Below are 23,681 nucleotides of genomic sequence, written 5' to 3'. Positions count from 1 at the left end.
TCAGTGGCTGGAAAGTATAATTAAACAGATTTATATATTCTGCCATGTCTTTATGTAATGTTTAGTGTAACTGCTGCTTTTGGCTGCATTAAATTTGCCACTTCTGGCTCCATGATGGACCATTTGTTTATTTGCATGGCATAATCCATCTCCCACATCATGCTTAGTTGTCAATTCTTCCCTTGACTTTCAGTGGAAGAAAAAGCAGCTTCCTATACCTTTATTATTAATTATCCAATTCTAATACTAACAGGTAGAGAATCTACAGTAATTAATGACTCAGCAAAACTAAAGAAACAGCTTCAGAAATTAATTACCAATTTGCAACCACCATTGATCCTGCAATGATCTTGATTGTTCTTGAACAATATATGGAAACACCCACAGTTTTTCTTTGATTAAATAATTGAAGGATGATGATCCCTGTGAGTACTCACTGTGCAAGGTTTGATCTGTGCAGTATATGTAAAGTTTTTCCTTATAAAAAAAGGGGAGAGTGTGAAATTTAATTCAAATATTCCAACTAAAACAAGGGCATTCTAGTCTGCACAAAGAATTCGAAAGCCTTAGCAGCCGATTAGACCGTTCCCCTTTATTTTCTATCCTTGTGTATATAAATACACAAACGTATGCAGAAAAGCAAAGGGGGTGGCTGTTAGAGAGAGAGGAAAAAAAAAAACAAAGAAAGAAATAAAACAGGAACCTCAAAAGAAAACAAATACAATTAAAAGAATTAATGGGTCGTTTACATGGCTCTCTCTCAGAGACGTTAACACCCTTCTCTCTCCTTTTCTTCTTCTTTTCTTGGTTCTCCGGCTTCACTTTTGCTGCTTTCAACCTCACCACTTTGTCCTTTGATGAAGGATACAGCCCTCTCTTCGGTGATGGCAATCTCGTTCGCTCGCCTGATGGCCATAGCGTCCGCCTCCTCCTTGACGTTTATACAGGTGATGAAGAATATGTATCAAACCATGCAAGACCTTTTGTTTTTATTTTTGTTCATGGTATTGACGGGGTTGCTCTTGGTGAAATTCAGGGTCGGGTTTTATTTCATCCAGTATGTATCAACATGGATTTTTCAGTGCCAAAATCAAGTTGCCATCAGATTATACTGCTGGAATAGTGGTGGCGTTCTATGTAAGTTTTATCTGTTGATTTTGATCATGATTCCTCTCTATTATTACAAGGTAATTTTAGATCCTAAATTTGATCATTAACCTGGAAAATATCTGGTTTCCTTCCCTCTACCAAACTCTTTGAAAATAAAACTGAAAAGAATTTTAGGTACATAGAAAGACAACCATGACGGCTGATGGTATTCTTTGTTTTTCCATGGTCAATATGCAGACATCGAATGGTGACGTATTCGAGAAAAATCATGATGAATTAGACTTCGAGTTCTTAGGAAACATTGAAGGGAAGCCATGGAGGTTCCAGACGAATTTGTATGGCAATGGCAGCACGAACCGAGGCCGAGAGGAGCGGTACAGCCTTTGGTTTGATCCATCGAAGGAATTCCACCGATACAGCATTCTGTGGACGGTCAAGAACATAATGTGAGTTGTCTTGAAAACCTCAATTCTCTCTATTTATGATCCTTTTCCCTTTTCGGATGTAGCCTATAACCTTTGCGTGTGGGATGCTTGTAAAGCATGTGGAGGAGAGAGCATTGGCCTTGAAAAAGAACAGAAGATGATTTTAGGCTAAAAATTGGAGGATGCCTATTTATTTGGCATATTTAGCCTATGAAAATTGGCCTAATTTTCTTGGTTTTCTCTTAAATACACTTTTGTAAAGAACATAAAGGATTATTTGTTTTAGGTCATTTAATTTACAGCCTAAAATGACTTGTTAACTCCCCACTCAAATCTCTTTCGTTCAATCTCTTTGTTATTGAAAAATCGACTTGCTTTTGAACTATATTCTTCATGAATATTAATTAAGAATTCAAAAGATCAAACAAACTTAATCAACGTTTCATGTAATGATCATGTCTTGTTTTTTTCTAGTTGATTTTCTCTAAATTTTTTATAGAGTAAAAGTAATTTTAGAGATATATATCCGATAAGTGCATAATTAAGTAGAATTATAGTAAAGAGTAAGCCTGGAATTAATACATATGCAAATACTATTAGTTAGGCTACCAAACAAAGATGCCCGTAGATTCTTGATATCTAATCTCCAAACATAAAAAGCCATAATTCTACCTAACCTTATTCTCAACTTCTCAAGGATTTAAAATTCATTGGTAACATAACACTTCTATTGGACAGAGTAGAGTGCTATAAAATCACATTAATAAAGGCCGTCATAATCAATTACGGATAAACCCGCAAAATCATTACATTTGAAATTCAATTTACAATTTAATCTGATCAAGTCTTCAAAGCAATAAGTTTGTAATTCTTGTATGTTTATCATGTAACTTGGTTCATCTGCTTATCTTTAATTGATTGTGATTATCCTTATCAACGTGTTTTGTAACATCTATTTTTCTCTTCAAATTTTCTTTATAATTATTTTTATCCCTAAATTTTCCTTTGTAATTATACCTAACAAGAACGTTTTTGTCCTTTTGAATTCAGATTTTACATTGATGAAGTTCCAATCAGGGAAGTGGTGCGCAATGATGAAATGGGTGGAGACTACCCATCGAAGCCAATGTCTCTTTATGCAACCATATGGGATGCCTCGAGCTGGGCCACGTCCGGAGGCAAATATAAAGTTAATTATAAGTATGCCCCCTTCACTTCCGAGTTCAAAGAGCTGGTCCTGGAAGGTTGCCCTACGGATCCCATTCAGGAATTCCCCAACGCCAGCGCCTGCTCCGACAGACACGCCTGGCTCGAGAGCCGTGACTATGCCCTCATAACACCGGAACAGCGAGCCGCCATGCGCAGATTCAGGCAGCGTTACATGTACTATTCTTACTGTTACGACTCATTGCGTTACCCTGTAACACCCCCCGAATGTGTGATCTACCCAACCGAAAAGGAAAGGTTCCAGGACAGTGGAAGGTTGAACTTTGGCGGAAGCCACAGGAAGCAAGCCAGGATCACTAGAGCACGCAGGAAGAGAAGGTCACGGGTTGCTTCGATCTCCAATGATCAGACCGATATGTGAACAATAAATTTGAGTGTGTAAATGAAAAAAATGTCAGGGCCTTTGTCATTTTCAATGAATCTTGTTCCTTATAATCACATTATGAGGTAGAAAATTTAATGAAAGAGTCAAATAATTGAGTTTGACAGGGTTTTTCCTTGAATGATTTGCCTGTATTATATATTGTTGAATGATTCTTTTGTTTATGATGGAACCAAAATTTCATCTACCATGGTTGCCTTTCTCTGACTTCTTCAATGGTTATATCATTCTCTCTATCTTGACCCAAGGATTGTAGAACAAGTATTTCCAACTCAATTAGTGTTCAAAGGTGTGGTTATGCCATTCTGAATTCAATAGAAATACCTCAAAGTGAATTCTCGACATAAAATTAAACAAATTATGACTTTATTATGTAATTTAATTTATAAAATACAATTGAACTTATCCCTAAAAGTAGTGGGCAATGCCATCCATTACAAAGGGAAAGAAGCTTTCTTTCTGTGTAGTTGCTTCTACATGCAATTCGTTATTGTGAAAATTCTACATACAATTCGTTTCTGTGAAAACATGAAATGGCCAAAAGAAGGTCCTACCGGGAGTCGAACCCAGGTCGCTGGATTCAAAGTCCAGAGTGCTAACCACTACACCATAGAACCAAGTTGTTCACAACGCACGTAAACCTCAAGAAGTTCAGTGATATGAACAACTAAACTTGTATTGCTATTTCTCACAAAAATAACTACATGCCCTTTGATGTGTTAGAACCTATGAGAAGACTGTGCTGGTTAGCTGAAAGTCAGCTCTATATCATCTGAACATGCAATGATACAATGAACATGGAAGAGTTAACTGGGAAAAGGTAAAAAGGAGTTGGTACAATTTGCTAGTTGTTCAACTATTACCAACCAGCCTCATGCAATTTTTCAATGACTTCCATCTTAAGAAAGCTATTTATGAAGGTGTTAGAGGTGACAAACAAAAAGACCAGAACAATTCCTGGAGTAGTATTGAGTGAAATAGCTTCACATAATATTAAAAAGAGAAAATGTTAGTAGTCAAAATAATTTGAAATAGTCTATTTATCATCTTTTACCCTTTCTTTTGATTATTAAAATGGTCAGACAGTGGAATGTTCGCTCTGTTAACAGCTGTACAACCTTAAAAAGGCCTATTAGTTCCAAAGAGCTTCTTTCAGTAAAAATTGGCAGTGCCTATTTAAGGCCTATTAGTTCCAAAGAGCTTCTTTCAGTAAAAATTGGCAGTGCCTAGCTCAAATGATTAGGTGTTAGACCAAGTAGGCATCATTTCATTCTCTTATCACTTTTATTTTGTTCACACCGGCTATATTCTTTGGCCTTGTCTTGTCTCCACCCCATGTTTTTTACAATTCACAGACACTTTCCCCTGTCAATCTTAGAAAAGGACATCAAACTACAATTACCAACCGTGAAGCATGTCCATCTAGGTTTGGTCCATTCAAGATTGGTTGGATTGGGTGCCAACATATGAGAAACATGAAATGAATCTGTTTTGAGACAAAAGAAAAGTTGGGTTTTGTTGGCAAGGTGGTGTCAGATACAAGCAATTTATTAAATTTGACTTGACAGCCGTAAAAACCGCCATCAGGAAGAAGCAAAGTGGTAATGGAGCGGCATGTGGGTCATGGCACAGACTTGCGAACCAAACCCCCCTCGATAAGCAAAAGGTGCATGACATGGAAGAATTAAAATGGCAGAGCCGCAAAGAATTGGTCCCAGTTAAAAGTCTTGGCAAAGACAAAAGGAACTAGCTAACCATTAACTTACAGACTTTAGATAGCAGTTGCTGCTGGAATCTGGAAACATCTATTCCATTTGAAAAGAGATTAAAGCTAGCATCTCTTGCTGATAATGGTTCAAAAAATGAATGTATGTACACTGCCAAAGAATCCTAGCACTCAGTATAAAACATCAAAGAGAACAAGAAAGAAAAGGAAACTGGTATACATGGGAATGGAATTTAAATTGAATCTAATCTCTCTAAGATCACATCTATAACTTTAAAAGAATGAGTATAAGAATGTTTGCAAACCTTCCCCTGTGTAAAACAATAAGAGAGGGCTCAAAGTCCCGTAATTCATGGGAACTGGAACGACCCTCCAATATCAGAATTTCCTGATGGGGGCTTGATGGCCACCCAGAGTAAAGAAATGGAGATTGCAATAAGACCTGACCAAACATATACAATTGTAGGCGTTTTCCCTCGTCTTCCCATAAGACCCTTCGCAAAAGGGTAGAGATGAGCCAATACCCAGAAACTGAAGAACACACCTCCTAGCAAATGACTCCATTCAGGATCAGTACTATATATTGTACGGCAAACTCCATAAGCTATGGCAATCAAGTTAACCATTATGATTGTGAGTGGGGGTATCATGAGAGATGTCCACTTGAATATGTAGAGATCAGCAAAATCGTCATCCACGTCATCACCAGCTGATTTTGATGTCAGGGTGAATGATATTTCAATGCCGGCAAGCACCTTTAGCAGCCCCTGGAGCACTGCAGCAAGATGAGCACTTGTACCTCCAATCAACCAAAACTGCTCATTCCTCCACCATTCTTCAAGTTCAATGCCAGACCACTTGATCTCTAGCACCGCGAGAGCACAAAGGGTCAGGGTGATGGCCAAGAGGTAAACAAGGAATGTTACGTTGAGAGTCTGGACGATGAATTGACCTGAAAATAGGGAAAGTGCAGGAAGGAAGCAGTAAACGATAAGGAATATGGAAGTGAAAGGGTATATTCCAACATTAAGGTAAGCAATCCTCTGTAATAGCTTAAGCCTAGGGCTGCCTAGTAGGGCATTGTTGCGTGAGAAGAATATCTCAACAGAGCCAGTGGCCCAGCGAAGAACCTGGTGAAGCCTATCAGTAAGATTTATTGGAGCAGTTCCACGGAAAGCATCTCTTTTGGTCACACAATAAACAGATCTCCACCCACGATTATGCATCCTATACCCTGTGACCACATCTTCTGTCACTGATCCATAAATCCACCCGACACTTTGCCCCCATTCTGTCTTGTCTTCGTACCAGCATGAGATAACATTGATTGCCTCCCCAATGGTGGATGGATCAAGAGGCTCCCGAGGCATAGTGAGAGCACCAGGTGGTCGTCCATATTTGACAGCAGGATGATCTGCAAGGGGCTGGCCTTGAATTGCTGCCACCCGGACAGAGTCAATAAGTGCACTGGAGTTTCCAAACTTCTTAGGAATAAGAGCGATATTCATTTCATCATCTTCCCTCAACTGAATATCTTCAGGGTCAACATCAGGGGCAGAGGCAACAGTAGCAGGCTTCTTGAGACGTGGAAAGCAGCAGCTGCAGCAATCAGTGTCTTCTTGCAACTGAGGTGGCTCAAAGCCATACAGGGCAGTGCGGCGAAAAAGGCATCCTGTTCCAACATATACTGGACCCTGAACTCCATCAAGAGCACGCATGTTAACATCAAAGAAGACAGTGTTGTGATTGGCATAGCGATCAGATGGATCAATTCCTTCAAACCTCTGAGGAAATTGGACATAACAAATACGGTCCCCGTCGCGGTCCATCATAAAGCACATTCCTTCTCTCAAAGCTAGAGAATTGTAAATGTAGTGGTCACAATCAAGATTAAGAATGAAGGGCCCGTTGGACATGATTGCAGAGGCTCGAACGAGGGCATTCATGGCCCCAGCCTTCTTGTTGTGATCATAGCCAGGTCGCTTTTCACGAGTAACATAAACAAGCATAGGAAGACGAATGTCAACCTCGCTTAGATTCATTGAATTTCCATCCCCTTCAGTTCCTTTTCGAGGTTCATGACTGGGAGGATCCAACATCACCTGCAATCAGTAGAGTTCAGTATCTTAGTTAGCATGAGCCTATCATCAATGCAAATGATTAACAAACTTATGTTAGCTTTTGTAACATAGTCCCTAATGACTTCACAAAACATCCTAAGCGTTGGGAACATAAAAACCTCCTAAAGTAATATTAATACAGCTATAAGGAATTTAACCATAGGAAGTTGAGATGCATATAATATAGATGCTCCATTACTGATTCAGAGGTACAGCAACTTAGGAGAAGCTCTTCTTGAATACTTACCTGTATGATACTTGCATGATCACCCCTAGAATGCTCTGGAGCAGGAACAGTCCAAGTGCCAGGCCAATGGGTGCTATCAGCCATCCAAGTAGCTTTTGGGATCTTTAAACCTTCCATTGGTTCATCACTGTTGTCCTCTCTCCAACGCTTCAAAACCTTGACCTCCTCTCTAGTATTAAAGGCATCAGAACGTCGTCGAATTGAATCAGAAAGGCCATTGATCCTAACCTTGAACTCATCATACTCACGCTTTACCCGCCTGCGGTCTCTTACGAAATCTGGTCGCACCTTGTTCTTGTAAGGATCTCTCTTCAGATTGAAATAGGATTCTGGATTTCTTGGCTCAATACCATGTTTCCGGCAAAAAGGGACCCAAATTCTGGCAAAACTGGCAGCCTCTGCCATGGCCTCAAATGTTAGTAGTGCACCTCCATCATCAGAAACATAACAAGCAAGCTTCTCAACTGGGTACTCAGCTGCCAGAATCGAAAGAATTGTATTTGCAGTGACAAGAGGTGGTTCTTTCTCAGGATCTGCAGTAGAAACGAAGACATCAATTCCTGGTAGATCAGATCTTCCTGAGGGATTATTCGAACTAGCCGTTTCAAACTTTTCTTGTAAAACATCAAGATCAACAGCACGATTAACGGGACAGAGCTTAGGAAGCTGGTCAAGCAGCCAAGAAAAGGCAATCCAGATCTCACAAATCACAGACATAAACCACAACCAGATTGCATCTTCATTTGGGTGCGTGATTCTCCATTCTAAAAATAATCCAAGAACCACTATTCGAATAAGGATTAGGAGCCTGTAAGCATACGGACAGAGGAATGAAAAGGGAAGTGAGCAGTGCAATCATCATGCTTCTATTATTTAACAAAGCAGTAAAACAATCCAATCTCCAAGCCATTTGACAAGTAAGAAACCATTTTATCGAAAAGAGAAAAATTCTAGCTTAAAATGACTCAAGTGACTACTGTAGCAATCATAACCAAGGCTCAGAACAGTGATGAAAACAATCTTGTTATCACAGAATATAGAAACAAAATGGAATAGAGATCATGTCGTCAGAAAAATCTTTACAGATGATTTGTTGTTCAGACGAAGTACTAATAGAAGATGGTTAAGCAAATCAATGTAGCAGATCAGTAGAAACAGAACACTAACAAAACAAAAATTCATACCGATATGGACTAAGAACTGCAGCACGTATGTTTGATTTCTGTGTAAGAGGCTTCCATTGCTTCTCACGAAATACCTTAGGGTCACCACCAATCTCATCCTTACTCCCACTTGCACCATCCATCGGCCACACAGCATTTCCATACCCATAACTCTTATTTGTCTCATATAAATATTGAGTATAATCAAACTCATTACTAGGACTCTTCATCAGGAACTCTTTTGATTCCACCATCGACAACCTCCTCTCTGATGTAGACAACCGTAGTTGGCTAGCCAACGCCATCTCAGACTCATCCAACCCCCTGTAATGCTCTTTACATCCAGGACAAATTCCATCACCACTTCCCATTGCATCTTGATAACAATCCTTACAAATCCTGAAACCACATTCACAGGGGAACACATCTATGCCCTGCCTATTAGTCATCATCCTCGCACTGCATCCAGGTATTTCACAGAATGACCCTTCTGCAACGACCATCGGGGGATGGCTCGTGCCGGAATCAACGATCTTCTTAGAATGAGCACGAGTAACACGATTGTGACCACCTGTAAACATGGAATTCGAAACGTATTGTTCCTCGGTTCCCACTACTTGCATAGCAATTTCCATTGGCATTGGCTGGTTATCAGGTGTAGGAGGAATATGAACCGTATACCTAGCAAAATCTACGCCGCCAATTTCATTCTCAAGATCACCTGCCGAGTTCGTTATATGATGAATTGTCGGTGATCTTCTAGTAACCTGTGATTCACTCGCCATCGTTTTGCCTTTCTCCTATTCAAATAAAGAAAAAAAGTCTTCTCCCAGAACCTGAAATACAGAGGAACACCTTAAAGAACTGCATGAAACTCATCAAAACACAAAGAAACTTCTCAAATTTTAAATTTTTTATTTTATTGGAAACTAGACCCTTTATTTTTCTCAAAATTTCCCAGAGAGTTTTCAGTAGAAAGAGAGAAGAAAAAAGAGCTCGATCAAAGAGTGACCAAAGCTCGTCTTTTAGAATTGAACTTTCTATCTGCCTCTCTGTCTCCAACCAGTGCTTACATATAAACAGAGTATGTAATATAATAAAAGAGAATAATATAAGACAATTATAAGGGAAAGAGATATTCAAAAGCGTACCCCTTTGAACAAAGCAACCCAAAGGTTTTGAAACCCAGAAACGACCAAGTCTAAAAACATCAATATCAAGCCACCATCATCTTCTTTTTCTTCAAAAACCCAAAATAATAAAACTAGGGTCTTCTTTCTTTTTATTCCAAAATAAACATTAAACCAAGGAGAAGTAAAAGAAGAGAAAAAAGAACGGGGCAATGGCAAAATCTTACATAGAAGGTTTTGAAACAATTAAATAGGTAAAGTTTGAGTACAATCTTTGGTAGAAAGAAAGTGGAGTGAATTTACGACGTTGACACTACATTCTAGTATGGAAAGTAGGTTTGCAGCGATATTCAGACATGGCAAGACATTGCGGAAAACCCGGGCTCTCTTTCTTCTTTTCTTCCTTGGTTGACAAGAGAATGAGAAGACAGCGGAAGCGAAAATTTGAATATTTATGGGGGTTATTTTGGGTATTTAAACGGCTTGATTCAAGCGCAGTCTACGCGGTTTTTAGGCTTAGTTCCTCTGCGAGTGAGTTTACGTTGGAGCATGTAAACCTGTTGAATTTTAATTGAAAAAAGAAAACGAAAGGATTATTTATTTAGTTGACTTTTTCTGTGCTTGCCAATTTTCCCCTTAATGGCCAAAGGGTTCGGCTGCAGACGAGCCTAACCTCTAGTGGACTCCACGTGCTGACGTTGGAAAAATATGAGCTGTGAATTGCGTCTAATACAAAGAAATAAAGCCTTCTTTTTATTTCATTTTATTTAATTTTTAATTACTGCAGTAGTGTTTTTTATTTCTGGACTAAATATGGAAATTTCATAAATATAAGATACTAATTGATAATTACGAGGATAATCATAGATTCATTCACCAAATATAATCTCTAATAATTAATGATTATGCTTTAAATGATCAACCCCGCCTACATTAATCATATTAAATTCTTATACAAAAAGATATATAGATTCATTGACTGGTTCATATTTTCTCGTACTCAAAAGGTTTGATTTCAATACTCTTTCATTCCCCGGAATTAACTCAATCACTTTGTTTTATTAAATACCATATCAGAAAACTTTTAATTGAAGCATTGGAATTTGTTTAATAATATTGTCATTCGGAAAATTTTATTCAAAAAAATTAACTTAAATTAATCTGATAAATTAGGCTAATGAAACCTAAATATCCATTAAGGTCACTTGATTGACCCCACCAAAATTTAGGCCATTGTTTGAGTTAGTCAGACCAGGCATGCTACATGGACGTGTGCACACATATCAAATTCAATAAATTCCTCATGTCCAAGACCATTAATTTTGTTCTCATTGTTCTTCTATCCCTTCTCCCATTATTCTTTTTTTTATATATATATATTCAAAATTTAATAAATTTCTTTTATTTTAATTTTCATAAAAAATTATAAAAAAATAAACATTAAAAGAGAGGCTGATCAAAGGGGTATTTGTGTGGACTCTTTTGGTTGGAAATAAAATACCAAATGCTGAAAGGATTGTGGAAAGTTAAAGGATAAGCACACAGGCATGTTGGGAATTGAACAACTTGCTGTCTAGTTGTCTTTCCAATGTGCTTTGTCCCCGACATAGATATTCAAATCAAATATGTGGGAATAATGGATTAAGGAACAATAGCCAGATGTCCATGGAAACTTATTTAACGTTTCTGTTAAGATCTTTGTTTGGCAAGCCGGACAACGTTTACATTTGCAGATTTGCTGCTCTGCCCCATTATTCAATTCCGGACGTGTCAACAATTAATACACAAATACATATGAGAATTGTATCTTAACTTATCTCTTAGAGAATATTTTTTGTTACAATAAATTCTCCTTGCTTCTCTTCCTTATAAATCAATTCTGTTCTCAGAAGAATTACACAGTTAATTTTACTTAATAAAATTATAAAAATATTTTTTCAAAATTTCATAAATCGGTTTAATTATTTATTTTTAAAGATATTTTGATATTTTTATTAAAAAAATTAACAATATAATTCTTTTGAAACAGTCTTACTAGTTCCATGGTGTCACCATTACAAACCTAATTCCGAAGTGACAATTGGACGGGTTTGGAAGAATGCTTTGACTCATCCAAACTACAAAACAAAATTGTTTATCAATGCTTAAAAAAATTTGGAATTATAAATCAACGTTGCATTCGCATTCTTGCTTCTTAATTATCTTCAGCCGGCAATTACTTGGTAAGCTGAGAATTAAAAAGTGATAAAGACTTGGCATGTGGAGCAATATGAAATGTTCCGGCCTGTCCTTTTCCATTACAAAAAATTTTACATGTTTCACAAGCTAGTGGAACATTTTTCTACATTTGTGAGCCTCACCAATTTGGCTTTGTGTAGACAAAAGGGTTCAGCCAAAGGATACAATTGCAATAATTTTTAAAGTCGTTTTCTTTTTAAAATAAAAAAATTTATATTTTTAAATTTTTTAATTAACGAAATAATAATATTTTATTTAATAAAATAATAAATAAGAAAAGAAAACATTTTTTATGAGTCAAACTCTTTAATTATCCAAACTTATTTGGCGTTGCTCGTGCGCGGAAAACCTCAGGAAATTGGAAACCAAAGACGCGGGCAATGAATTCACGATACTCGGGAATTTTGGGGCAGCGTGCGTGAAAACCAAACAAAAGATTTGAACGCAGCCAGCCCCGTGTGCACCGCGTGGGGCTCACCGTAACCCCCCGTCGGCTTTTTTTGCTTCTTTTTTTTGTTGTCGGCGTGAATGATGGGAATCGTGGAAATCTTTTTCTCTTTCCTTTCTCAACCTGAAACAACGGAAAGTCTTTTTCCGGATAATGGTGGCCTCAATCATCTCCCCACTCCTCAATTCCAAAAGTAATTCCTTATTACATGTATATACCTTTATAACGTGTCACAAAGCTTCCTCTTCTTCTTCTTCTTCTTTTGCATCATTGGATTAATAGATGCCATTTCATCAGGGGCGGAGCGTCCCTTTGGAATGGAAGGGGGGGGGGGGGGGGCATAATTTTTAAAATTTTTATATATTATATATTTTTAATAATTTTTATTAAATAATTAATATAAATTANTTTTTCATTAAATAATTAATATAATTAAAAAATAAATAAAATGATCTTACAAATTTTATTTCATTTTACTCAAATTTTTAAATTTTTTTTAATTTTTTAAGTTCCTCCACCCATTTTTTTTCTTTTCTGTCCTTGTAATGTGAAATTATAAAAAAGTAAAGTTTTTATTTAATATTTTTTATTTATATTACTATTATTATTTATATTTATTTAGTTTTTTCAATTATATATATTTGCTCATATATAGATTTTTTGTTTTAAATTTCTACGAATCATCAATCATATTTTTTTTGTTATATAAGTTATATCTCCTACTTGTCATGATTTTTTTTCTGTTATGTGGATTTTATTTTTAATGATTTTAATTTTTAAAAATTTAAAAAAATTAATTAGTGTATATGTAATTCTCAAATATAAGTTCAAGTGTTGCATTATTAGTTATTGTTTAAAATTTCACTAATATATTATTTTTTATTAATCTTAATTATATAAGAAAAAATTATATTGAGTATATGTTTTTAATATGCTTTACGTTTTATATTTAGTTTAAAGAAAATTATTTTGAGTATAAGAAAAAATTATTAATTCTGTATATCATATTTAACTATTTATATTTTATGCATTATAGTTTAATATTTAGTATTATAAACTTAAATATAATAAAATAAAGAATATTAGATGTTGACTAGATTAATTTTTTATCGTTTATATCGATAAAAATAAGACTTCGAAACAAAATGGATGATAAGTTTCTTACAAATAATTTAGTTATTTATATTTAAAAAGATATTACCATCGTTAAACAAAACTTTCCTAAAATACTATTATAAGTTTTTTTTATTTTTTTTATTTACATGTTATATAAAATTATTATTTATTTTAAAACTTTTGATTATTAATGGTTAAGTTTAATATATATACCTTTAAAAATATTTAACTTTTATTTTTTTTAACCTTTGACTCCCTAAATAAAAATTGGATAACTCCGTCCATGCATTTCATGATTCCTAAACTTCTAGTTATAATGATTGATTGTGTTTGGGTTCGGATCATTTTCAAGTGTTGAATTTTGAATTATTAAAATTTAAAATTATATTAAATTTAAAATTACTTTAAATTGAGTCAAGTTTTACGGTTATTTGTTTAAATCATATAATAATAGTTCCTTTAATTTTTTTTATAAACCTTTGCTTACTTTTATAATATATATAGTGCTTTCTCTGATTTTAAAGAGAGTAAATTAATGATGATTACTTCCTATGTTGTACTCCACTTTTGCTTCTCACTAGTTGACTTTGCCGCTCTGCTCTCCTTTTTAAACTTTCCAACATGTATCAAAGCAAACGACATGAATTATTATTAATTTTTGAATCAATTCTACCTATGCTTTCCTTAGTTTTAACTTCTCTCAATAGATAATTTCACTTAACAAAATTATAAAATCACCCTTAATTCAAAAATTAATTTATTTGTTTAAATTTAATAATATTTTAATAATTTGATTACAAAATTAACAATATAATTTAATAAACGAATAAAACTTATCCGCAAAGACGGTGAGTAAAATTTATCCTTAATTTTTTTTTTCATTTTGTTTTCAATGTGAAAGCAACCACTTGCTATACCCTTTGTTCATTTCTGAAGTCTAAACTCAAAAGGCCAAGTTCTCTCTAGAATGATAGGATTAGGACTTTGTAGGCAATATCGAGGTTGACATGACAAACACAAATAGGAGGCGAAGCAGTCAAGCATTCCATGAGAACATCCAGCATCAGTCCATCAATTGTTAAGTGTGAAACCCCTTCTTTCCATTACATTATATTCACATGATATTCTTATCCTAGCTCGTGTTAGATTTGTTCTGATTTAACATATACACCTTACCTTTACAAAAATGTTCATGGCTTTTAATCATTACTAAGAGGAGCATTTAACCCCAATACTGGAAAAGAAACAAAACCAAAGCTACTTCTCCACTACCCAAATCTTCCATGACTTAATGATTGAATCAAAGATCAGTCAGTCCTTACAACAAGCAATCAAACAATATCTCCTCTAGGGTAAATGTCATCCATGGTTCATAGCCCACCAATTTAGTCAAAACCCCTTGGGTTCAAAACATGCAGAGAGTTGGTATTAGTTGGTTTTGGAATTAATAATACAGACTTTGGTTCCATTTTTACTGATTCCTGTGGTGGGTGAAAACGTTTGAATTCTTATGCATATGTTTAGATTTGTCGTCTTAGTTGGGTTTTCTTCTTCTAGTAATTCAAGATTTTTATATATCAAATACATTCTTGCATTAAAATTGTGTTAAATTACGTGAATTTATGCCACATGTTTTTATTTGATGCATTGATGTAGTATTATTTAATTCTAAAATATCATTTTATAAATATGTAAAGATGAAAGTTTTAATTTTTTTTAAAAATTTATGAATATGTATTTTTTTTAAAATTTGTTTACTAACGAGATGATAACATTTAATTCAATTGATAGTGTGTTAATCTTATACATTATTAATGTATCAAATATAAATTTCTTACATAAATTATAAGTTTCGACTTTTCCGATTCAACTAAAATTTTGAATTTTTATTATTGAGAAAAAGTCAATTTTTGTTTTGACCGATGAAGTCGAATTACCAAATTAAATTATGTCAATTTGAGTTTCATACCTAACTTATTAAGAAACAAAATTTTTTGGCAAAGGTTTCAAATTTTCTCCACCATAACCAAAATCAAATTCGTGGGGGGTGAACACCAAATTGCATGCAAAGTTTATTTAAGATTATGATCCAACATCAATAAAAATTAATAATTCTTTTAGCATTCACATTTTCCATTTTACATTTTATATCGAATTTAAATTATTTTTTACTTTAAAAATGTCAAATTTTAACCATTAAAGTATCCCTCCAACACATATTTTTATATCTTTTTTCCTCACACGTGGGTTTACCTGTTTAACTAATATAGACATGCATATGGCTACATCAAAAAAGACATGGTCCATGCTTCCAAAGTCATGAGACAATTTTGGTTCACATTAATACTAATCTACTTCTACTAATTTCAAGCTATTTATGACGTTAATCATCTACTTACATTTTTTTTTTTGAAAATTCATATACTTACATGTTATTACCTAACAGTAATCGAACTCCGGTCTTCGTCTTTGTCATTTAATAATAATAATAATAATAATAACAACAACTAGACTGCACGACCCAATCCTTCTAATAATAAATTATGACCAAGTAAAATACCCTATCAATATGGTCTAAACAATATACTGATTGAAACATAACTTGAAAATGTTTCTCAAGAAAATGTCCAAATACATCACCTACTCTTCACTCCCACAACATTTACCTTCTCTATTTCTCCTTTTTTTTTAATCTAAAGAATTTTAAATTCTTTTTCTAGAACCATGCACTGTTCATGTCCTATTGTCTGACTTTTAACTTAATTTTTTAAGAAATTAATCAGTTATTAAAAGTATAATAAGTCCACTGACCACAAAAAGAACAAAAGTTGTAAACATGATTTTGGGTAGCCTCTGCTAGCCAGGTTTGATTTGGGCCATGGAGACCTAATTCCAGAACTTGATTTTGGGCTGGATCTACCCCCCCGAAAGCCCAAGGGGTGCTCTGTTTCTGAGTCCAACCTGCTGACCATATTCATTTCTGATGATAAGAAAGCACCAGTAAAAAGGAAAAGTAGATTTCTTTTTTTTTTTTTTCCGTTTTGAACCATAATAAAATCACAATTTTAAGAATACCCAATATGATGAAAACATTCAATCATTTCTTTTCCCCTAAATATTATCAGAAAAAAGAAAAACTAGTTGCTCTTGTTTTGTACACTACTGGCTATGATTAGAGAGGGGGGTGTTAGCAAGTTCAGCAATCTGTACAAGCACATTATCACCATTAGCCCTCCTGCTTACCGTTTAACTCATTATGTGAATCCACACAACATCTCCACTGTGAACATTTGATGCAGCAGCAGGAACCCAACCAGCATTTTGGGCAGTTTGGGCATTTTGGCTTCCTGCAACAGTTTTGGCAGCTGGGTCTCCAGCAACAAGAGCACTTAGGCCACCAGCAACAACAGTTAATGCATCTAGGTTTTGGACATTTGGGACATTTGGGGCATTTGGGGCATTTGGGTAGGCATAATTGAATCTTACAGCACCCATTGCTAGTAACCGAGGAAGTAGTAGTATTTAGCCTTGTTGGTAGACGGAGACTCTGACGAATCCTTTTAAGGCGAATCTCTGTTGTCATGTTCTCCATTTCATAAATGAACTTACAAAGATGGCGTATGTAATCGGGGTATAGCTCCAAGTTGCAGTGGCCACCTCCCTTGATCCACAAAGGCTCATATGGCTCCCTCGCCATTTTCCAGAGTCCATTTCCATGCAGCCAATTGACAACATCATCTTCTGTACCCTGATTAATATCGATTCAACCATCTTAAAAATTTGATATTAACAGAAAATTATGATAAAAACAAATGATGTTAAGAAAAATTATTAGACAAGGATGATGCAGCTTGGATCATGCAGGGGAAAACCATGCAGCTAATACAAAACAGGAGTTTATCAAAGGAAGTTCATACATTGAACCTCAGTTGACAGCATACAATCAGTGCTCAGAAACTCTAGATCACGACCCTGATTATCATTACACAGCAAAATACAACTTCTTCTAGGACCCTGGTTATCAATCAAGTATTTGTGTGATATTACCCATCACCCCCACCCTCTCAAAGAAGAAATCAAGAGCTTAGGTGTTCTCTTAAATAATTACCAAAAATTTATTTATGCATGAAAAACATTGTCAATCATTTCAAGCTTGCATTAACAGTGGTCACCCAAATAGAAGCCCAGAAACTAAATCATTCCAAACAACTGTACACGCTTCTATAAAGATATCCAACTAGCAATTTCATACTTTTATTTTAAGCAATAGAACAAGAAGTGATAATTGCTTATTTGTGATGTTATATTATTTAGTTAGGAATATAAAATATTTCATAACTCCCCAAGACTCCAAGAGTTGTCGAGAATTTCATATTGAGGTCATGATTTGAAACAAGCATAAGAAGGCAAGGCATACTTGGAAATACAAGATTTATAACGTTCGATGATTTTGAAAGATACTTACATGTATTACAAGCACAGGGCACTTCACCTTTCGTATTTTATTGATATTCTGCATTTATGAGGACATTAATTAGCTCAACCACTGCTGCAGAAATAGCATAAACACATGCACAGTACTCAAATTCAGTTCACTGGCCATTTAAGCTTTCTTTTGAATTATTATATCAACCAACAAAGTATCATTATATCAAGAAGCTAAGATGCCAATCATCATACAGTTGTCAAATCAATAACATCAGGTATCTTCCTCACAAGGCAGAGACCAGTACCTGATAAATGTCGAAGCAGAAAGTGAATTTAACGTGGCAGAGCACACGAAGGCCAGAAAGAATGCCGCTATGCAGAACTACGCCTCTGAGCCTCGGCAGTTTAGCTGCCAAATGTAATGTTGGCCCACTTCCAACTGACTGTCCATATAAAATTAAGTCGTCCTGACTAATTCCATACTCTGTCTGAAGACACTGATACACTGCCTCTATATCAGCATATGTGTTTGATTCACTTGGCTGGAAATCATAAAATAAAACATAAGCAAAGATACCTCACTCCTCTAAATAGGCTAACTTAAGTAGATAAAACACAGAATTCAAGTCAAGAGACAATGCAAGTCAATTTTACTTCAATGTTCCTAGACTTCTTAGGTTTATGCGCAAGTAATCAACTTCTTTGCCTACCATTGGTTTCTCACAGTACTTTGGATCCTTTCATAATGCCCCAATTGCGCAAAGATCATCCGAATCTAGTTACTACACTTTTACAGAGAAAATAGGTAATAGCAAGAAAAGATCATCTATCAAATGGCGGACGACCATCCCTCATATGCATGAGTAAATCAGTACACTGCTACAAAATGAATCCAACACAAAACATAAAAATAGAATTATGTTGCATTATATAGATAATGACTTACCTTACCAGTAGATGCTCCATAGCCAGAATAGTCATACCTGCAGTGTAGCATTCAGCATATAAGGTCAAAAATCAACCCAATTGATAAAGTAGTAGGACATGAAATGGAACTACAGCTAAAATCCATCAACTTGACCCACCAGATTCAACACTACATCAGATGCTAGATGCAAGAATCACGGTGGCTATGACAAATGTTAGTTAAGAAATACCGATCACAAACTTGAGAACATCAGACCCAAAATCTTAAATGGAAATAATATCAATGCTGTAGGATTAGAGAAAGATAAAGTGCATGCACAGCATTTCCTCTAGACCTGGTGGTAGAAAAATGGAAGCTGAAGTGACGAAACGAATGTAGATCCCTCAAAAAGAAAAATGAAGGGATGCACTTCACAGAGCCCCAGAAGGCACAGAAGTCCAAGAGTGAAAATCAATTACTTTATGCAGGGAAAAACTAAAAAGTGACTGCAGAAGAGGAAAAAAGTGGTAATGACTACAAACCATGAACCCATTCTTACTTCCACCTTTTATTTTATGGTTACAAAGGGAAAAACCCTGAGACACATTACCCACCGAATACCTTGAAAAAGAGTAATTAGGTAGAAAGGCAAAACTCAAAAGTAAAACATGAGTCACTACGAGTACTAATTACAGATCTAAGCCAACTAAGACCATGTAGACCCAAAACAGGAAAACATGATAAAAGACAGCCCAGAAAATCAAAACCAAAGGAACCCATGACAAGATAAGATTTACATGCTTGAAAAAGTTGGGTGAAAAGAAAAATTAAAAAGGAGAAATTTGTAAAAACATTAACTTGGACAAATAGACTAGAAAATCCACAACATGAAAAGAAGAAAACTTTTTTTTAAAAAAAAAAGGTAACATAAAAAACAAACCCAGATGAAAGCTCAAGAGGCATGACAAACATGATATTAACAAAAAGAAAACAACATGAACAAAACTACCAACTTACACCAGCAAAATACAGATGAGCACAAGTGACCAAAATTAATTTTAAAGAAGAAAAAATACCGACCCCATAATATTGACTCTGAGGTTGACCTTGAGCTGGACAAAGAGGTCATAGAGCTGGCCAAGGTCAGCAGCATTGCCGTGAGAATAAAGCACGGTAAGGCGTGCATATGGGTTTTTCAAGTAAAACGCGACGATCTTGTTCCCACGTTTGGTGTCAATCAAAAGCACATCCAAGGAAGTATCATCAGCAACAGAAATAGGCGTTGAAGAAGAAGATGAAACCACCGTGAGCTTCCCATTGTCATGCTTCTTGATCTGATACGTTGGTGGAGATGGTGGAAAGAAAGCAAACTTCGCAGCCAGCTGAGAAACCATACACCCCATTCACCCCCCAAGAAGAAGAGCTAAGACAACCCCAACTCATTGAAAAAGGAACAAACTTGAGTGCATGACAGGAAAAGTGGGGTCTCTCAGCCTTTTGGTAAGGAACTGAAAGAGGAGCTATCCTACTCTTTCTTTCTTTTTATTTTTTTGGGGGTGAGGAACAGCAAGGTGGTTTTTAATGGGGTCTCTCTCTATTTACAGTGCAGAAGTAGTGATGGGAAGAGCCAGGGTAAACAAAGGTGAAATCTTTTAGATAAAATTTCTATTTTGCCTAGCTAGATTTGTCTAAAATCATTCAGTTTCTCTTTGAAATTTTAATGTGGGAGGGGGGGAGTTAGATTCTGCAGATACATTAGAGTTCAAGGAGAGAGAGACTTTGCAGGCTGTTTTGGCTGAAGCAAAGTGTATGAGTTGGCGACTGAAGTGTGACAGAGAGTGTAAGCGGAGTAGCCAAGTACCAAAAAGAAATAGACTAACAGAGTGTTAGGACTTAGGAAAGTGTTTGCAAATAAAGAAGAGAGGAGACTATTTTTCCATGGGAAAATTTTCATTAGGGGAAGGGCAGAGAGAGAGAGAGAGAGAGAGAGAGAGAAAAGAGCAGATGAAAGAGAAAAATGGGTTTGCTTTGCTTTGCCTTAATTTTCAATACTGACAGAGGTTCTCAGCCAAAAAAAACAAGCAAAAAAGAAAAAACCCTCTGAAAAAACAGAGGTGATATATGTGCATGACTTCATTGCGTGTCAGTGGTACAATACTTGGAAGGGTCAATACTGAAACCTCTATCTCTGCTACAAGACAAATTTTTGTTTTGGCTGTTTTATGAGCTACTCTTTGCTTTTTTCGAGCTTTGTCATCAGGTCTCAATTTCCAAAAGGTAAAAGCTCAGAATGGTCCGTAATTTTGGACCCAATTGCCAAGTTTTAATCTCTTTTGAACCTCTCTGACTAAGCTGCTAGATTGATAATGCTGGCTTACATGCAAATTGGCACAACTTCAATGGCTTATTCTTCTATTTGGCCTAACTTTGATATATATGACCATGCTTTCCTAGTCCAAATGGCCAGTAATATAATAAAAAATTAACAATAATCAAATTTCACATTAGTTGATATAATCTTTTCACTATATATATATATATAATGTGATAATTGATGTAATTACATGACAGTTAGTATAAAATAAATTACATTATTAAATCATATGAAATTACGATATAATTGCAACTATTAAATACTTTAAACGCAAAATCTCTTCTCTTTTTGCTTTTAAATGCACTTAGATTTCAAGACATAATCATGCAAAAGTGAACTTTAGCTGCCGATTAAGTCAAAAAATGCATGCAATGTATCAGAACTCGTGAAAGAGAAACCAACCCCTTTCCTTCCTTTTATTTGCCTAAATCATTAAAGATTGGAAAAATCAACTTAAGGCTAATTACCATTAATTTATTGAAACCTAGGGTTCTTGAATTTCAATGCAGATTATGCTTTGAACCCAAGTTCAGTTCACACTTGTGGAGCTTAGTAAATAGTACTATACGAAAACAGTGACTTTGCTTTGGATTAGATCTAACCCTTTACTATTATTTCTTTCGATTTTTTTCATAAGAGCTTAACGATGTCGATTCAAAATGAAGTTAAAAGCTAACGCGTAAAATTGTAACACGTTTCCGAAAAAATGAACCAACAAATTTTCTTCATCAAATCTCTTTGGGATGGAATTGAAAAACAAAAACATTAATGGCACGTGCCAAAACTGGCTGAATTTTGGTGACAGATGGATCTTTGTGGTACTCTTTCGAAGTATTACTATGATGAGATGAGATGAGATGAGATGGTATGTGGGTGCACCTGAAAACCAGAGTATAACTCGATTACTCCCACCTACCCAAATTGAAAGAAACAATTTAGTGCTTAGCAAAGCTTATAAATGGGGTAAAAGATCACATTTACGATGCATTTTTGAGAATTAATTAGTTTGATTTTCTTCAAAGAGATTGTCAATTAAGTTTTCGTTTCCGATGTCTTTAATTTTTTATTTCGAGTTCACATTAATTTTTATTTTTTATTTTTTAAAAAATGTTATTTAACTCTTATAACTTTTTAATTTAAAACCGATGTAATATTCATGTTATAAAAATTACAAAACACATATCGTGAACATTCTGTACGGATTTTTTCTCAATTATTAACGAAAAAATGTAATAAAGAAATGAATTATTAGAACAAATTAGTAAAAATCATAAATTTTATCCGCAAGATAAGTACATGCCTATATGGCTATATCCATTCTTTCCCATCCGATTCCTTAATGATAGTTAATAAAAAAAAAAGGACCGAGGGACCTACAAATGTTGCAAATCAAACAAAAGGTGGGACCCAAAATCAGGGCCACCTTGTGATGATGTGTTGTTTGATAATTTCTCAACAGCTCCTCCACCTGAAAGCAGCACTAGTTTCCCAGTGGAGGGGCCGATGAGAGGAGAGGGGGTGGCGCGTGGGCCTCACATCCCACTCGTCAGTCGACGTTGCCATCCGGAGGGGGTTTCAATCCCAACCTTGATTTCTCATTTGACTTTGGGAAAAGTCCGAGTCAAAAGGGACCCCAATCAGCTTATCCGATGGTGATACCTCACCCAACTTCACATTTTGTGCATCTGACGGCTCTCGATACCCCACTTTCCTACCAATCATTGTGCGCCACGTGCCTCCATAGGGTCGATCCTGTCCTTGCAACAATAATAAAAGTTCGGCAGGAATTTCCCAACCTTTTTTAGTAGCTAGCACTAGCTTAGCTAGGATCTTATTCTTATCCTTCCAAAATCTTTCAACAAAAAGTAAACCCATTAATTTTTTTTAAATAACAATTAGGGAATGAAATTATTCCCCGTCAAAAAGGAACAACAAAAGAGAGACCAATTTCTTTGGTGTATTGGTATAGAGTAAACCCATTAATAAGTTGTATTATAAATTAAATCAATGATAATTTAATTAATTAACCATAAGATTAGATATTTTGCAAGAGAAAAACCGGTTCCAACAGCCAAAAGAAAGGACGATTAGCTTTGGGCCTAAATCAAATTAGGAGGAGATAATGAATAATCATAATTAAGGTGGAAGGGGAAAAAAAAATAAGAGGGAGATGGTGGAGGACACAATTAGTTCACGTCCTCGTAAAGGACATAATTAGTTTGCAAGAGTAACAAGGATTAATTGGCAGTAATAGCATCGCATGCATGCCTAAAAGCCAAAAAAATAAAAATTATTTCCCATGCTTTCCTGGTGTAGTACTATACTTTAATTATGTTTACATGGATTTGGAAATTATTGTCCGGTCAGCAACTTTTAAGAGATACCATCATTCTTCGTTTTTTGGCTAAATTTCTAGCAACATTATGTAAACATCAATATCGAAAATGTACAAAGAAACAGAAAAATATCTTAAGTTCGAACTGTAATATTTTTTTTATAAAAAAAAATCTTAAGCTTAAACTGTAACGTTTTCTTCGAAGACAATCAGATCATACGTTGACGGTGAAAGAAAAAATCAGAGAGACAGCATCATAAATTAGGTTTAATTTCCAAGAAACTAGCATAATTTTAAAACATTGG

General features: G+C 35.3%; 3 protein-coding genes and 1 non-coding gene across 4 annotated transcripts; 1 reads left to right on the top strand and 3 right to left on the bottom strand.

Moving 5' to 3' along the window:
* On the top strand, positions 643-3,332 carry LOC18606826 (probable xyloglucan endotransglucosylase/hydrolase protein 30). The gene is made up of 4 exons (XM_018117663.1): positions 643-947; positions 1,037-1,137; positions 1,348-1,556; positions 2,586-3,332. The coding sequence occupies exons 1-4, from the start codon at positions 737-739 to the stop codon at positions 3,121-3,123; spliced, it is 1,059 nt and encodes a 352-aa protein (XP_017973152.1). The 5' UTR covers positions 643-736; the 3' UTR covers positions 3,124-3,332.
* TRNAQ-UUG lies at positions 3,690-3,761 on the bottom strand. Its single transcript has one exon. It is a non-coding gene; the product is annotated as a tRNA-Gln (tRNA).
* Positions 4,927-9,674, bottom strand: LOC18606825 (cellulose synthase-like protein D2). Its single transcript, XM_018118209.1, has 4 exons — positions 9,552-9,674; positions 8,422-9,236; positions 7,238-8,045; positions 4,927-6,972 (listed from the first exon to the last, which is right to left on the bottom strand). Exons 2-4 carry the CDS (start codon positions 9,183-9,185, stop codon positions 5,221-5,223), a joined length of 3,324 nt encoding a protein of 1,107 aa, XP_017973698.1. The 5' UTR covers positions 9,186-9,236; positions 9,552-9,674; the 3' UTR covers positions 4,927-5,220.
* LOC18606824 (protein ABHD17B) lies at positions 16,387-20,661 on the bottom strand. The gene is made up of 5 exons (XM_007040655.2): positions 19,748-20,661; positions 18,707-18,743; positions 18,066-18,302; positions 17,798-17,845; positions 16,387-17,080 (listed from the first exon to the last, which is right to left on the bottom strand). Exons 1-5 carry the CDS (start codon positions 20,068-20,070, stop codon positions 16,559-16,561), a joined length of 1,167 nt encoding a protein of 388 aa, XP_007040717.2. The 5' UTR covers positions 20,071-20,661; the 3' UTR covers positions 16,387-16,558.

This window comes from Theobroma cacao, chromosome 3 (genome assembly GCF_000208745.1).
Source record: "Theobroma cacao cultivar B97-61/B2 chromosome 3, Criollo_cocoa_genome_V2, whole genome shotgun sequence".
Taxonomy (NCBI): Eukaryota; Viridiplantae; Streptophyta; class Magnoliopsida; order Malvales; family Malvaceae; genus Theobroma; species Theobroma cacao.
Note: the sequence above shows the minus strand (reverse complement) of the source record. Positions and strands in the feature narration are given on the sequence as shown.

What these genes read in the sequence shown, in the direction of transcription:
- LOC18606826 (XM_018117663.1), top strand. Translation starts at nt 737, where the DNA reads ATGGGTCGTTTACATGGCTCTCTCTCAGAGACGTTAACACCCTTCTCT. An exon ending in GAATAGTGGTGGCGTTCTAT is followed by an intron (nt 1,138 to 1,347) that starts GTAAGTTTTATC and finishes GTCAATATGCAG; the next exon opens with ACATCGAATGGTGACGTATT. An exon ending in TGGACGGTCAAGAACATAAT is followed by an intron (nt 1,557 to 2,585) that starts GTGAGTTGTCTT and finishes TTTTGAATTCAG; the next exon opens with ATTTTACATTGATGAAGTTC.
- LOC18606825 (XM_018118209.1), bottom strand. Translation starts at nt 9,185, where the DNA reads ATGGCGAGTGAATCACAGGTTACTAGAAGATCACCGACAATTCATCAT. An exon ending in GCAGTTCTTAGTCCATATCG is followed by an intron (nt 8,046 to 8,421) that starts GTATGAATTTTT and finishes GTATGCTTACAG; the next exon opens with GCTCCTAATCCTTATTCGAA. An exon ending in ATCATGCAAGTATCATACAG is followed by an intron (nt 6,973 to 7,237) that starts GTAAGTATTCAA and finishes TACTGATTGCAG; the next exon opens with GTGATGTTGGATCCTCCCAG.
- LOC18606824 (XM_007040655.2), bottom strand. Translation starts at nt 20,070, where the DNA reads ATGGGGTGTATGGTTTCTCAGCTGGCTGCGAAGTTTGCTTTCTTTCCA. An exon ending in ATGGAGCATCTACTGGTAAG is followed by an intron (nt 18,303 to 18,706) that starts GTAAGTCATTAT and finishes TATGATTTCCAG; the next exon opens with CCAAGTGAATCAAACACATA. An exon ending in TCTGCTTCGACATTTATCAG is followed by an intron (nt 17,846 to 18,065) that starts GTACTGGTCTCT and finishes TCATAAATGCAG; the next exon opens with AATATCAATAAAATACGAAA.